General features: G+C 53.9%; 2 protein-coding genes across 13 annotated transcripts; one reads left to right on the forward strand and one right to left on the reverse strand.

The window, feature by feature from the left end:
- Window positions 1-860: 860 nt before the first annotated feature.
- LOC147127007 (5'-AMP-activated protein kinase subunit gamma-1-like) lies at window positions 861-8,662 on the forward strand. Of its 5 annotated transcripts, XM_086020217.1 has the most exons (17): window positions 861-1,413; window positions 2,167-2,235; window positions 2,344-2,450; window positions 2,541-2,653; window positions 2,884-3,125; window positions 4,735-4,789; window positions 4,882-4,991; window positions 5,126-5,207; window positions 5,281-5,339; window positions 5,445-5,490; window positions 6,132-6,186; window positions 6,258-6,384; window positions 6,516-6,681; window positions 7,247-7,284; window positions 7,349-7,495; window positions 7,579-7,672; window positions 7,736-8,662. In XM_086020217.1, the coding sequence occupies exons 2-17, from the start codon at window positions 2,185-2,187 to the stop codon at window positions 8,272-8,274; spliced, it is 2,031 nt and encodes a 676-aa protein (XP_085876343.1). In that variant the 5' UTR covers window positions 861-1,413; window positions 2,167-2,184; the 3' UTR covers window positions 8,275-8,662. The 5 variants fall into 5 exon arrangements, with proteins under 5 accessions (XP_085876343.1, XP_085876341.1, XP_085876342.1 ...); XM_086020215.1 differs by lacking the exon at window positions 861-1,413 and having other exon boundaries at window positions 2,105-2,235; XM_086020216.1 differs by lacking the exon at window positions 861-1,413 and having other exon boundaries at window positions 2,105-2,235; window positions 4,738-4,789.
- A 363-nt stretch (window positions 8,663-9,025) lies between these two features.
- On the reverse strand, window positions 9,026-14,969 carry xylb (xylulokinase homolog (H. influenzae)). Of its 8 annotated transcripts, none has more exons than XM_086020226.1 (19): window positions 14,757-14,969; window positions 14,513-14,595; window positions 13,781-13,850; window positions 13,625-13,705; window positions 13,452-13,538; window positions 12,727-12,855; window positions 12,582-12,647; window positions 12,427-12,499; window positions 11,414-11,532; window positions 11,229-11,310; window positions 11,075-11,115; window positions 10,586-10,701; window positions 10,379-10,494; window positions 10,230-10,303; window positions 10,075-10,171; window positions 9,956-10,014; window positions 9,798-9,885; window positions 9,467-9,561; window positions 9,026-9,204 (listed from the first exon to the last, which is right to left on the reverse strand). In XM_086020226.1, exons 1-19 carry the CDS (start codon window positions 14,811-14,813, stop codon window positions 9,136-9,138), a joined length of 1,602 nt encoding a protein of 533 aa, XP_085876352.1. In that variant the 5' UTR covers window positions 14,814-14,969; the 3' UTR covers window positions 9,026-9,135. The 8 variants fall into 8 exon arrangements, 7 of the variants coding, with proteins under 7 accessions (XP_085876352.1, XP_085876350.1, XP_085876351.1 ...); XM_086020224.1 differs by having other exon boundaries at window positions 9,026-9,244; window positions 9,334-9,561; XR_015084135.1 differs by lacking the exon at window positions 9,798-9,885.
- Window positions 14,970-14,985: the final 16 nt, after the last annotated feature.

Below are 14,985 nucleotides of genomic sequence, written 5' to 3' on the forward strand. Positions count from 1 at the left end.
GAAATGAACCTATCAAACAAATACATCCTGCTTCACAAACAAATACAGCATGTTTTACGCATACAAAGAAACATTTCTTCAATTACAAAAAATATCCTTTCTTTCAAGTACAAGAAAATATATATATCCTTCACGTAGAAAATAACAAAACAACTTTCGAGTACAAAAAAAAAAAAAAAAATCCTTCACGTACAAAAAAAGCAGCTCTCCAACTGGTCAACTTTGTGAGAAATTGGCTGTACTTCGCACACCGCAACAGTAGTTAGGTTACTGGCATTTGCATGTGGAGCTGCCAAACGGAAAATTAGTGCCAAAAGTCACGTGACAGTTTCCAGTAGTTGTACAACTGCTTTTTTCGTACGTCAAGGACTTTTTTTGTACTTGAGGGCTGTTCTGTTTTTGTACTTGAAGGATATTTTTTTGTACTTGAAAGGAAGGATCGTTTTTGTAACTGAAGAGATTTGTTAGAGTAAAATATGCTTTTGCATTTACCAGGATGTATTTGTCAGTTATTACATTTCTCATGTGCAAAACAAAATGTGTTAGTTTGTGAATGATGTTTTGTATGTGCAAAACACACTTGAGTTTGGTTGTGAATTGTCATGTGGGATTACATGAGCTTTTGTATGTTTGTGAGGTTTTGGCATGATCTGAACTCCAGACGGTAACCACTTTGATTATTACATTTTTAAAGCATGTTATGTCTTTAAGTACTGCAAGTACACACGTCACAAAACAGCACGCACACACGCGTGTGACGCAGTCTCCGTCCAGAGATGAAAGTAAGAACAGTTGTTGTTTTTTTTGTCAAATGATGATGTCACCTTGACTGACAAAAATTGGGATCATCGGACAGATGATTGACAGCCGACCGCATGATGGCATGACATCATGAAAGTAACATGACAGCATGATGGAAATGGGTGTGGTCTTCAAAAGCAAGACATGGTCAAATGTTCAACGGCAGCACGCAGGTGTGGTGAGGAAAGTTTGCTGACGGCGTGAGAAAAAGCCAAAGTGACACCCGAGCTGTCGGTCCAGCATCAACAAGGCCGTCGGCCATTTTGTTTTGTTTGTCTTGTCAGCCAGTTTGTCTTCCTCGCCGGGCGTGACCCTCAAACATCCTTGAGGAACGGCAGGCGCCCTGTGCGACCTCGCTGACGATGGCAGCTTCCACACAGGCACGCGCACGCGGAGCCCGGCTGCCCATTGGCCGCGGTGGGACAAAGCCAGCGAGAAAGAAGCCAGCGAGAAAGAAGGCAGCGAGAAAGAAGGCAGCGAGAAAGAAGCCGGCGAGAAAGAAAGAAGCCGGCGAGAAAGAAAGAAGCCAGCGAGAAAGAAAGAAGCCAGCGAGAAAGAAGCCAGCGAGCGTGAGCCGAGGACAGACGAGGACGGCGGACGGCCTTGAAGGAGGTAACGTCACTCTCGTTCACGTTCCGCGGGCCGCTACTCGACTCTTTCGGCCGTCACGTCGCGCGCGGCACTTGACTCGTAGGCGGGCGCATTTTTCGGGCAAAGACGGTGGCCACTTGAGTTGGCTTGAGCTTCTTTCCCGCCATTTGCTCCATTCAAATGTACCAGTCATCCTCGACTAGCTAGTTGCTTTGGTGAGAAATGGAATCAACCGAGACTGTATTTTACGATTGCAATAGACTCCGCCGGAACGTGGGCTCGTCCCGTGACGACGGCAAAATGTGGATGGCGGATGTTCTTCGTGACGCGAGCGGACTCATTTTCGTATCAGGGACTTGGAAACCATCCGTCCGTGTTCAAAATCAAAGCAGGAGTTTGCGCGGACCCGCTCGAGGCTCGAGGCTCTCTCGCCATACCCATCAAGGCTCTCTCGGGGAAATTGACGTCAAATTGACGAGCCCGAGGCCCCGGCCCGAGGCCCCGGCCCGAGGCCCCGGCCCGAGACCCCGGCCCGAGGCCGAGGCCCGAGCCGGCCCGCCCCTCAAACAAATCCAGTGGCTCGCCTTCCTGTTTCTGGCGCTACAAATTCCTTCTGCTCATTGTCATGCCGGTCTGTACCCACAAATGTTCTGCACATGAACACAACACACACATCTTCACCTGAACTTCTTTCGGATGATGATGATGTTGATGATGATGATGATGATGATGATGACGATGATGACGATGATGACGACGATGACGATGCCGCAGGAAATCATCGTGTTTGGAATGTCTGCCGCGGGTGAGCCGGCCGGAGGAGAGAAGGACAAAGCCAGGAAGGTAAGAAGCCTGACGGCGTCCCCGGTGGACGTACGGACGGCGTGGTGACCTTGTGGTGACCTTGTGGTGACCTTGTGGTGACCTTGTGGTACGCATGTCCTCCCACAGGGGGAGACAAACAGCGACAGGAACTTCTTCCCGCCCAGCAGCATCGCCTCCAGGGACATGCCCACCTCGGGCAAAAGCATTGGAGAGTCTCCGCCCACCACACGGAGGTAAACGCACTTGATTGACACATGACGTCACACCAGGAATGCTCTGATCGTGTGTGTGCGTGTGTGTGTGCGTGCGTGCGTGTGTCGCAGGCTGAGCTTCAGTGGGATGTTCAGGTTGGCCTCCAGGGAATCCAACCAGCAAACATCATCCTCCCCCATCGCCAGCAAACTCTTCTCACGCAACAAGATGAGGAAAACCAGAGGTGTGTGTGTGCGTGTGTCTGTAACTGTATTTGTCTGAGTGTGTAAATGTCTGCGTATCGATACGTCTGTGTGTGTGTGGGCGCGTATCGATACGACTTCAAGTGTGGTTGTAAACGTGTGCGTCAAAGTGTATGGCGTGCCTGTTGTAGGTGTAAATGTGTGCGTGTCTCACATGGTCTGATGCCGATGCTTTTTTTCATCCGTTTGATTGGTCGTGGGTGTCGTCCAGCCTTCAGCTTGTCGTGCGCCCCTCCTCCGCCTCCTCCGCCGCCCCCGCGCGCCTCTCCGGCCCCCCCGCCCCGGCCCGGCCCGGCGCAGGTGGGCGCCTTCCGCCTGGAGACGTACACCAGCGAGCCCAGACGGCTGCGATCCTACTCGTCGCCTCCGGACGCGGGACGGCGCTCGTCCTCGTCATCATCCGCACCCTGTCGCCCGACACCTTTGGCTCCGCCTCTTCGTGTTGGCGGCCAGGTGTGACAGCAGAAATAATGACATCTGCACTTTTAGGAAGAAACGAGTCAGAAGAATTAGGATATCGATTTTTTTTTCTACCACTTGTTCTGATCAGCGGTGCATGCGTGTGAGCTGACTTTGTGGCGACTTTTGGGTCACTAGCCAAGGGCGGCGCACACATCACATTCTCGGAAGCTAAGACGCCAGCATGTTTTTGAAATGTGGGAGAAAGACCCTTGATGACTTGTTGATGGGAATTACAACTGCTATATAGGAATGCCTCAGATCACATTTGAATGTCCAACGTCACGAGTGGGAGGCACGCTAGCTCACTGCGGCGACAGGATAATAATAGTAACGCAAATTAAAACAAATAAAAAAGACATAGTCCATCAAAATGTGTAAAGGTTAACCCTATAAAGTTGATCAAATGTTGTTTTTTTCAAAATGATTTCCTTTAGAAGGGGCATCATAAGGGTAGTTGAGGTTTTGCCACCTTGTACGTTGTCGCCCTCTAGCGACAAGCCACGCGACGGAAGCAGGCGTTCGAGCGCTTTTATTGTGAAAGAGCCAGCCGGTCGTACGTCGCGTGTGTAGTGTGTGAGCTTGACTGCACCTGACATCGCGTCTGGATTTTTCCCGACCAAACGCGAACGTTTGGCGGCAAAACAGGACGATGGCGATTTGACGTTGTTCTTCTTCGTCGTCGTCGTCGTCGTGGTCGTCTTCTGTCTTGCTTGCACATCGCCAACGTCGACGACAAACGGGCGGAATGAACGACGACGGCCAGGTTGGTGTCCGATGACATCTGCGGTGTCGTCATGCTGACTTGGACGGCGCCATGTCGTCATTCATCACGTGCAAATACATCTGCGGTGACGTCATCGTGGACCCGACCCAGACGAGCCACTTTCATTGATTGGTTGATTGATTTCAGGTTAAAGTTCACATCGTCGACGTGCAAACAAAAGCGATGATGTCACTAGATCGTTCTTCTTTTCACCAGATAATCATCGCATCCAGTCGCATTGCTGTAAACGCAAACGTGTTTGTACGCAAGTGCATTGCTGCCACCCCAGAAAAAAAGGTTCCATGTCACATTCTAACGTGAAACATTTCACGTTTGACAAGTTTCTACCCAGAAGGTGCAAGTGATCGCATTTGTAATGCTCCTCACATTTTCATTTGAACGCGAGACTGAACGTTTTGTTTCTGGTGTGGCAGCAAGACGCTTTAGTACGTTGCTCGTGCAACTTTGCAAACTGTTTTGAGCCAAGGCACAGCCCGAACACAAAGCGGCACCAGAACGGTACAAAACGGACACACGGCTCGCTTCTGCCATCGCGTCAATTATTCCCCCTAGCTGTCACCAGACGTGCACTGACCGAGACATGAACAAAGTTGTAGGAAATGAGTCATTTTCAGAAGATGAAATCGGATGGCGTCTTTCGGCACGCGTGATCATGCATCTTGCCCGGCACGTTTGAGAATCGGTCATGTGGAGTATACTGATAAGCAGGCGCATTTTTTGCTTTGTTTTGTGAACAATCTTAATTGAATACAAAAGGGCAAACCATCATAAGCTTGAAGTCATCTCTCGTTGCTGACGTCATGCCGGTGTGTTCAGCAGGAGGCGGACGTCGCAGGAGAGTCGCAGCAGCGGCGCCTCGTGGACGACGACGGTAGGACACGTCCCGTTTCTTCGCTTGCAACAGTGTTTGGATTGCTCGCCGACGCCCAAACGCGCGCGCGCGCGTGTGTGTGTGTGTCGTAGCTTGTGCGGACTCCGAGAGGGACATCTACACGCGCTTCATGAAGTCTCACAAGTGTTACGACATCATCCCCACCAGCTCCAAACTGGTCGTCTTCGACACCACGCTGCAGGTCGCTCGGTCGCTCGGTCGCTCGGTCGCTCGCTCGCTCGCGACTGGCGGCTCACTGACGCACGACTGGCATCTGATGACGCACGTCACGCCACCCACACCTGACTGACAGGCGCGTCCGTGTTTGGCTTGCAGGTGAAGAAAGCCTTCTTTGCTCTCGTGGCCAACGGAGTCCGGGCTGCTCCTCTGTGGGAAACCAAGAAACAAAGTTTTGTTGGTAATTCGCACGCACGCGCACCCGGGAGCCCCCGCAGGCCACAGGTGGTTCTTCTTGTTCATGTCTCTTTCAGGAATGTTGACTATCACGGACTTCATCAACATCTTGACCAGATACTACAAGTCGCCCATGGTAATAACGCTATACTAGCTAGCGCACATCGTGAAAACGTGCGTGTGCGAGAAGTCAGCTGCACAGGTTGTGAAAGCGCTTTCTTCTTTTGGTTTTCTTCCCCAGGTTCAGATTTACGAGCTGGAGGAACACAAGATCGAGACGTGGAGAGGTTCTCTTGTATTATCTGCGATTATCGATGCCAATAATCAGCATGGGCTTTTTGTGTTCAAGTCTATGAGTTGCGTTTGATTGGGGCTGTGACGCGGCCGCGCCTCTCTGTCCGCGACATTTCCCCGCCCATTTGACCGGTTCCAGGCAAATGCGCCCGGCCCGGCCCGGCCCCACAAGAGACGAAGCAGCAAAATGCCGCCGTTTTGGCTCCATCTCTGCCCACTGACAATGACGTCAAGGCAAAATGGCCGCCCCCTGACATGCATCGGGGCGGCTGCGTTTTGCTGCTTCCTTCCTATTCCGCAAGCACAACAACGTTCGGCACAACGTAGAACCTGTTGTGGATCTCTGCCATTTGTTGAGCCATGAACGTTGCGTCATCGTCAAAGGGGCACTTTTCATTGGCCAAACGACATCAATTGACCACGTTTGGACGTAGGAGGTCTCAGCCTGCGCGAGTGTCGGACTTGGCCTTAGTCGGCGTTTTTATCCCGCCTTACCGCCAACGATCGGCCGGCCGTCATGACCGACCGCCGGCCCCGAAAAGAAAAAAGAAAAAGAAAGAGAAAAAACCCCGACCGGACTCTTGGCATGACGCGGTCACTCGACACTGGCTGAGTCTCTTGTGCTTTGTGGCAGAGCTTTACCTGCAGGAGACCTTCAAGCCTCTGGTGCACATCTCGCCGGATGCCAGGTGCGCACGCGCGTTCACACGAGCGGCGTGGCAGGAAGCGGCAAGTTGACGCGTGTGCTTTCCGCCGTCAGCATCTTGGAGGCGGTGCGCTCGCTGATCCGCAACAAGATCCATCGCCTTCCCGTCGTGGACCCGCTGAGCGGCAACGCGCTCTACATCCTGACGCACAAGCGCATCCTCAAGTTCCTGCAGCTCTTTGTGAGTGTCCCGCAGGCCGCCCGCGCGCAGGGGGCGCCGCCCGCGCGCAGGGGGCGCCGCCCGCGCGCAGGGGGCGCTGCCCGCGCGCGGGACAGGCCGCTCTTAGTAAGCCGTGCCTGTGTGCGCGCCAGCTGTGCGAGATGCCCATGCCCGCCTTCATGAAGAAGACACTGGAGGAAGTGGGCGTGGGCACCTACGCCGACGTGGCCTTCATCCACCCGGACACGCCCCTCATCACCGCCCTGTCCGTCTTCACGCACCGCCGCGTCTCCGCCCTGCCCGTCGTCAATCACCATGGTAACCGCCGCCAAGACTTTGTTATTGGCACGCGCGAGGGAAACAGAGCAGAACCTTTACGGGTCAGCTTCAGGTCACAAAGGCCATCGAAATGCAGCGCGAGTGGGAGGACGCCGGCGTGCGCCTTGCCGCTTCGCCGCCCGCCAAAATAGCAATTGCGATTTTCCCGGCTCGGCAACGCCCACATATGCTCATTCTTCAAGCGCAGCGCACGTACGGCGCCAGGCCCCCCGGCCGCGTTTGGACCCTCCTACTCATTCCTCAACTTTGTTTCATTTCTTCCAAAGTTGCGTAAAACCTCGACCGAAAATGCCTTTGTAGCGATTGGGGACTAAGGCGCGACCCGACGATTTGGTCGCGAATCGCTCGTCATTCCCTTATTGCCACGCTGGCATTTTTAGGTCGTTCGCTCAACGTGGTCCAACCGCAAGTCGGTGCACAAAGTACTGAACCGTTTGGAACGGCTCAAATCAAAAGTTTGCCTGTCAGGGTTCTTCTGGAAATGATCACAAACTTGTGGGACAAATCCACAGCAGCGTTGTGTGTGTGTGTGTGTGTGTGCCAGGCCAAGTGGTGGACATCTACTCCAAGTTCGACGTGATCGTGAGTAAAGCCTAGCGCAGCGCGTGGGCCGGCGCGGCTGTTAGCCGTGCTCTTTGTGCCTCAGAACCTGGCGGCGGAGAAGACCTACAACGACCTGGACGTGACGGTCACGCAGGCGCTGCGCCACCGCTCGCAGTACTTCGAGGGCGTCCTCAAGTGCAACAAGACGGAGACGCTGGAGACCATCGTGGACCGCATCGTCAAGGCCGAGGTGACGGCCGCGCCCGGGCCGGGAAGCCGGGCGTCCGCTGCCCGCCTGACGTCGAGCGTGCGTGCGTGCGTGCGTGCGTGCAGGTTCACAGGCTGGTGGCGGTGGACGAAGAGTCTCGCATCGCGGGCATCGTGTCGCTGTCGGACATCCTTCGGGCGCTCGTTTTGACTCCTGCCGGTACGCGCGCCCGAGTCCGGGGCCGCTTGTCATAGCAGTCACTTTTCTCTGCCGTTTTTCCAGGAGTGCTCAGGAACGACCGCTCTTTGGACTCCATATTGGGACAGGAACACGACCGGGACCGCAGTCCGGAGCAAGTCGCTGACCGGGCTCAGGACCGTGACCGCGGCCAAGAGCGGAGCACCGAGCAGGTCCGGGAAGACAACCGGGACCATAACCACGACGACAGCCAAGACCGCAACATTTTACAGGAACGCCAGGACTACAGCCAGGACCAAGACAAGCCACGCGACCGGAAGCGGGAAGATGAGCAGGAGCAAAACCGCGAGCGGGACAAGCAACACAACCAGCAGCAGGGACATAAACATGACCAGGACCGGAACCCTGACGAGGAACACGAGCGTGACGAGGAGCACGTCCGGGACCAGGATCATGACATAGACCGGCAAGACGACCACCACCACCACCGGGACCACAGTCATCAGCGCGACCAGGACCAGGATCAGACCGTCACTGACTGGCAGCAGGAGGTGACAGAGAGAGAGACAGAAAGCAGGGAGGAGGGGCTGCAAGGAGGCGGGGATGAGGAGGAGGAGTTGTGACATCATTTAAGGCGGATCAGGCTGTGATTGACGGCTGTTGGGCCCGCCGACCAAAAGCGCCGTTTTCAACAGGCTGGCAGCTAGCGTGGTGGCTCACTTACTTGATGTTAACACTCGCTGTATATGATGTTATCAGAATGTTAGCAATTTGCGGGGAAGACAAGTGATTTTGCGACAAGCTAACCGCTAGCGTGAGGTCGTCGCATTTTGCTGGAACACGCGTCGACAATGCACGCTCGATGTCTGCACTTCCTCTTCCTCCGTCATTCGGCAACAACTTGAACATTCGCTTTACAAAAAAAAGTGAGACATACAGTAGAAAAAGGTGAAACAGTGACATGCGTGTTTAGTTTTTTGCTCAGAAAAATAAAAAGTGGATCAATACTAATCGCCAGAGTTCAAACGTTGCCGACCCCTGGTTCAAATGGTCAAAGTATTTATTGTCAAAGGCCGTTTTGTTCCCAGTCCGTCCCTCGCGGCGCCAAATGAAGGCCAAACACAAACGAGTGACGCACGGCCACTGCGAGGTGAAATCAAAACTCAAAATTCGGGGGCGCGTGATTGCGTCCGTGGGAGCCAAAGGTCCGCGACAAGGTCTCATTTTTTTTTTTCTTTACTCGGCCGCGCGTCAGCCGCGCGGGCAGCGCTCAAGTCCGTTCTCGACGGCCGTTTGGCCGAGCGGGACCGACGGCCCGGGCTAAAGATGCAGACAGCACAGCTCTGGCTTTAGGACCACTACTACTGCCGCGTATTTGATTTCAAGCTTGTTTATTAGGAGGGCGCCATTTGCGACCTGACGTGTTTTCTTGGCGCTGAAGGAATCACCTCTTGGCAATGCGCCTCCATCTTGACACGCGGCCTTTAGGGGCGGAGCTCCCGCAGGATTTTCTTCTCCAGGCAGCCGTAACGCTTCAGCATCCGGTCGTACACCTGGCGCGCACACACGCATCGGTCACAAAGTGACGCATCGCTGGGGGAAAATACGACAGCCTTTATCATCGCCACTTCTTTTCTTTTGAAATGGACGCTGAGGAAGCATACGTGTGTTCACAAACTCACCCGCTTGCTCAATTTTATTCATCAAGGCTTTGTTGTGGAATTGGAATCCCATCATCTTTTCCTGCTCCTCACCTGGCCGCCGCATGTGTGCGCGTGCATTTGCGTGTGTGCATTTGCGTGCGTGCGTGCGTACCTGGTGCGCCTGAGGCTGCGGTGTGGCGGCAAGTCGCGCTTCAGGAGCTTTCTTCAACACATCAAAGAAGGACACGCCTGATTGGTCGAGCACACCTGAGAGGAGGTGGGTCAACCAATCAGCAAGAGTGCTTCTCTCCCACCACCACCATCATCATCATCATCATCACCATCCCGCTTAGTTAGTAAGCGGCAGCACAGCACAATTAACGACCATGTCGTGTGTCCTTCCTCATTGCTTGCAAATGACGACATTATCACGCCTAACACTTTTGTCAGTGTCAAGGTGGACAAAAGGCTAGCATAGCATGAGCACGCTAGCAGCAGCGTACCGTGCAGAGCTCTGTAGGCGGAGCCGAGGCAAGCCGAGTCGGACACGTCCATGGTGTAAACTGGCGCGTTGAACACGTCGCACAACACCTGAGCCGCGCAAATGCACACGTTCAACAAGACATTTGCGGGACGACGGCGCGTTGGCGTTGACGCTCACCTGCAGGATCTCTTTGTTACACGACGCTCCGCCCGTTGCCAAAATTCGACTTCCTGCAACTGAAACAGACGAACGGCGTTTGCGTCTGGGCGTTTCTTAGGCGGCGTGTATCTTCTTACCGATGGAGTAACCCAAACGCTCGGCGTGGAGCCGCCGAGAAAGGAACTGACCCTCCACCAGGGCCCGCACCTCCACCTGAGGGCTCACCGATGACACCTGCGGGACATCGCCAGTGCTGTCACACACGCACGCACGCACGCAACACCTGGCCCACCTCGTTGTCATCGGCATCGAAGAGATGAACTCCTTCTGCGGGAGGCGTGATCTCCATCACGTCAAAATAAAAGCCTGCAAACAGGAAGTCGAAGGAAGGAAGGAAGGAAGGAAGGAAGGAAGGAAGGCAGGAAGGCAGGCAAAGTGTACCGATGTATCCGTTGTTCCCAAGAGGCGTTTGTCTCAAAGCAGCAGAGAAACGTTCCCACGATGCATCAGCGCAGCGGTTCCTCAGTCGTTCTCTGGTCAAGGAGCCGTTCTTGAAGCTGAGGAACACGCACGCGCACACGCGTGTGTGTGTATGTTTGCGCGGCTCACGCGACCAACGGGCAAAAAGGCACCGACACAAAGTCCCACCACAACAAGGCCATGAACTGCCGCCAGTCGACGGGATTGATGAACACGTGACCTTCCGGGGCCGGACGGGCGTGCCGGAGCCACACGAACACCGTGTCGCTGGTACCCAGACTCACCTGCGACCCACGCACGCACGCACGCACACACGCACACACACACACACACACACACACACACAGTCACTTGTGCCTGTACAAACTGTAGCGACTTTCTGAAAAGTCCCCACTTGAGTTTGGATGCTGTCAACAGTGAGCTGCGGGTGGCTTCCAGACGGCTGTGCAAATTCAAGTCCATTTGATTTGTGAAGGCCAATCGCGGGCCACTATCCATCAACTGTTTTAATGCACCTTTTTTGCGCTTACGCTGACTTTATTAGGCCACAAAATTCCCAGTTGGGCCCGCTTGAGTTCACATTGGACTCAATGTGAACTCAAGCGGGCGCCCTGCCCCAGCCTGCTCGCTCGCTCGCTCGCACGCACGCACACTTACAGCCAGGTCTCCCTGCTGGAGTCTCATCCCTGCCAAAGATGCTGAGAAAGAGACAAACGGCTGTCAGCAATCATCATCATCATCATCATCATCGTCGTCACGAGGCTCATAGTGGGTGGGGCAATGACACGATTGCCAGACAGGCGCCAGTCACCTGGGTTGTCTCCGGTGAAGGCCACCACCGCGCACGCGTCCGAGAAGCCGAACCTGCGAACCCAATAGGACGCCACGGCACCCTGACGGTCGCACCGGGCGGGTTAAAGGTCACAAGCGGGCCGGGGCTGGGGCTTAGGGGGCTGGGGCTTTGGGGGCGGGGACCCGCTCGGACCGTCGTCTCACCAGCACGGACGCGGAAGGCAGCGGCGTTCCCAGCAGGGCGTCCAGACCGGGACACACGGCCTCAAGCAAGGCCTCGCTCCACTTTTTGCTGCGGATGTCCAGAAGGTTCATTCCGGAAGCTTCAAGGATGAACGTGATGACATCGTCAGTCGGTAACGCTTCATTGGCATCCATCGGCTTTAGCCTTTCGTTGCGGTCCATTTGTAAAGATGTTTGCTTTCTTGGATTTTTTTTTTTTTTTTTCCCCAAACTATGTTTACTGGGGTTGGGAGCCTCACAGCAAAACTATCACTTCAAAGCCAATCCGGTCGGATAAGGAGATATAAACAATTGTGATTTCTCAACCTTTGTGGCTTCCACCCTCCAAAGCGTGTTCTTATTGATGTGCACGGCTTGCTCTTGCGCAACGGGCACAACCATTTGAAGGTCAGTGAAGAAAAAAAGCCCAAAGCGCTATTGGTCCCACGATGGACAAGTTGAGTAGCAAATTGCATTTTGGCCTTGATTTGCACATGAAAACAACAGCAGTGGCCAAAGCGTTCAAAAGACAGGGCGGCGGCCGCTCCGTTCAACGTTGCCACTGGATCCTTCAGCGATCCGCGCTGCAAAGATGCGCTTCAAAGCCCAACCAAAGTGCAGCGCCGCTCTTCCCTTTGACGTTTGGAGCAGCCTCGCCACGCACTTGGAACGCTCCGTTCACCGCGACGATTAACGATCGTCTCTTCCAAAAGGAAGCGCTCATTTCTATATTAACTGTCGACAGGAACACATTGACTTTGCTTCTGTGGAATGTGCTAGAAACGACTGCTTGAGGGGAAAAAAAAATGCCTCTCTGCTAATGTCTCAACATTTTTTGGGAAAAAAGGCTGCTTTTGCATACTTTGTCATTAGCGGCGTCTTTAAGTAAAGCAGGCGGGAAACATTGTATTATGTTAAAAAAAAAAAGAATTAAATTTGAAATATTGGCCGTTGACAAGTGCCGATGTTGGGAGTGATGACGTTCGGTGGCCTACCGTCGCTGAAGTCGATGGCGGCGTAACCACCGAGGAAGAGCGACGCCGCAAAGCTGCTGACCAATGAGATCCTCTGAAATAGAGGTCACATCAAGGTCAGTCAGGCCCCACCCCCACTCCGAGGCGAGCGCTGGGCTAAAAGGTCAGCATCTGACCTCAGTGTCCCGGAACTCTCGCGGGCGTTCCTCGCGCATTTTGGCAATCTGACTTCCTGTGAAGCGCTGCGCAAACACAAAGACGTCACCACGCGGGATTCGGCGGCGGCAGCGGTGGGCGCCGTCGACGGGGCGCGACGACCACCTCGTAGGCCCTGGAGCCCGTGATGTCTGCCAGCTTGCCGGCGCCCCCCGCTGCCTCCTGCAGGCGCTCGCACTGCAGACCGCTGCTCGAGTCCATCCACACGGGGCAGTCGCGCACAGAGAAGCAGTCCTGCAACACAACGCCGCGTCAAGAGCGCCGGCCGGACGGACGGACGGACGGACGGACGGACACGCTCCTCGCTTCATCGGCGGGCCCAATGGACTAACGCTTCAAAATCGTCAGCATCCTCCGACAAAGTAAACGCTGATATATTCTTACTTTCTCATGACACCGTTCAGTACGTGCTCGCACCGATTGTCTGCTAGATGGAGCGCTGACTGCATCTGATCCGAGTCGCATCTTTCCGGAGAAAACCACCACCTTCACGCCCGCTTGATAATTCAGTATCTACCTCCGGACCCGCAACCACTCACACCGGGCCGGGCTGTGGACCACACGTTCAGGGAGCAAAAAGGAAGTTCTTTTATTCATGAAATTACTTTTTATAATTCATCTGCTATCCGATTTATCTTGGTGTCAAATATTTGAATCAGCGTCTGCCTCCAAGAAAATCTACATTGGACGGGCCCTACTAAACACAAGTCTAAAGTAAAAAGTACAGATACACACGCGCCCACACGTTGCGTCATGGGTACCAGACTCCCCAGCAACACGTACACACACACACACACACATGTACACGCACGCGCAGCACGCGCACACACTTTGAGCTGGTGGCTGAGGCTGTGCTGGTGGTGAAGCCGCCGGAGGGTGGTCTCCGCGCCCTTCTTCCAGTACACGCTGCCATGTTGCTGAGAGGATGAGAGCGGGACATTGCCCGCCACGCACTTTGATTGACAGCCAGAAAGAAGCAGGCGAGGAAAGGTCACAAGGTCACCTGCCCGCTGCCCGACAGCGCTCGCACCCTGGAGAAGTCAAAGCCCGCTTCCTGCATCTGCTCCAACAGGAGGTCCAGAGCCTGAAGGCCACTCGTGAATATTAATGAGCGCGCCGGCTTGAAGGCGGGTCACGTGACCGTCCCGGCGCACTCTACCTTGACCCACATCAGGGCGGGCGACGTCACCGTCAGACCGTCGGCACCCACGTGGACGCCCCCCTCCGTCCTGCACCCCAAAAATCAAAGTTAATCGTTTATTCATCCGACAGAGGCGCAGCAAAGGATGTCGACTACAAACTACGGTGTACTTACTTTCATGCTGTTACAGTCAACTGATGTATGGCTAACTGTACAATAATTGGATGTAAACTTGCAACTAACTTCACAGTCGGGATAAGAGTGCCGTATGTAAATGATAAGATACCTTTACGCGGACTCAAACGTATGTGAACGATTCCAAACTATACATAGAGCAGCGGAATGCACGCAAGCCAGTAGCTTGCAAGTCAACTAATCAAACTAGTTATTGTCATGAACTAACTTTATCAAGACTGGCAAAATGTAGACAAAGCAAACACACTAGCCCCCAAAAGCTCCATGTGCGCGTACTAGTAATAAAGTTGGGCATAGACCACTAGTTGCATGATTGTAAACTAGCTATGATTGTAAACTAGCTAAACGTACGGCCCGACTAAGAAGTCACTTTACGCTGGCAAAACGTGCGCACAGTGACTTGCTACATTTCCGCTCGCCAGCCACAAGCAACTAAGGCGAGTCTACTCAACTCGTTCAGTCAGCTCAATACAGTCCGCCAAGCAGCCCAAGCGGCCAACTTGACACGGAAGTACAATTTCGTGAGCGACAGTGAGCGTAGTGGTGTCGGTGTACCGGAACTCTGGCAGCTGAGAGTCAAAGTGCACTTGGCTCTGGTGGATGACATTCAGGCCGCGATCGATGGCGACGAGCTTTAACTTGACAAACAAGACGACAGGCAGTCAGACAGGAGGCGTCATTTGGTGTTTTTGAGCGTGCGCGGCAATCCCAAACGTCTCCTAAAAGAGACTCCCAAAGGTCTTGAAGGCCTACTCAAGTGTTTAGATGTTCAAAGCGACGCCGGTTGTGGCTTTCTTACCTGCTGGGTGCTGAAGTCGAAACCAAGGAATGTGTCACTTTCGCGCACTGCCGCCATCTTGCGTTGACGGGAGGTAGGAGGCGGAGCCACAGTTTAAAGGGAGGGAGGGGGCGCGCTTCGTGATTGGACAACCGGACGACGCTCAACGTTACCGGTTGGCTCCTAACTTCAATAATCACTCACAAATAAAAGGGGACGACAGCACAACAAGAATAATTGTAATTAGAAT

The sequence above is a fragment of the Filicampus tigris genome, chromosome 21 (genome assembly GCF_054856515.1).
Source record: "Filicampus tigris isolate MCC_2025a chromosome 21, RoL_Ftig_1.0, whole genome shotgun sequence".
Lineage (NCBI taxonomy): Eukaryota > Metazoa > Chordata > Actinopteri > Syngnathiformes > Syngnathidae > Filicampus > Filicampus tigris.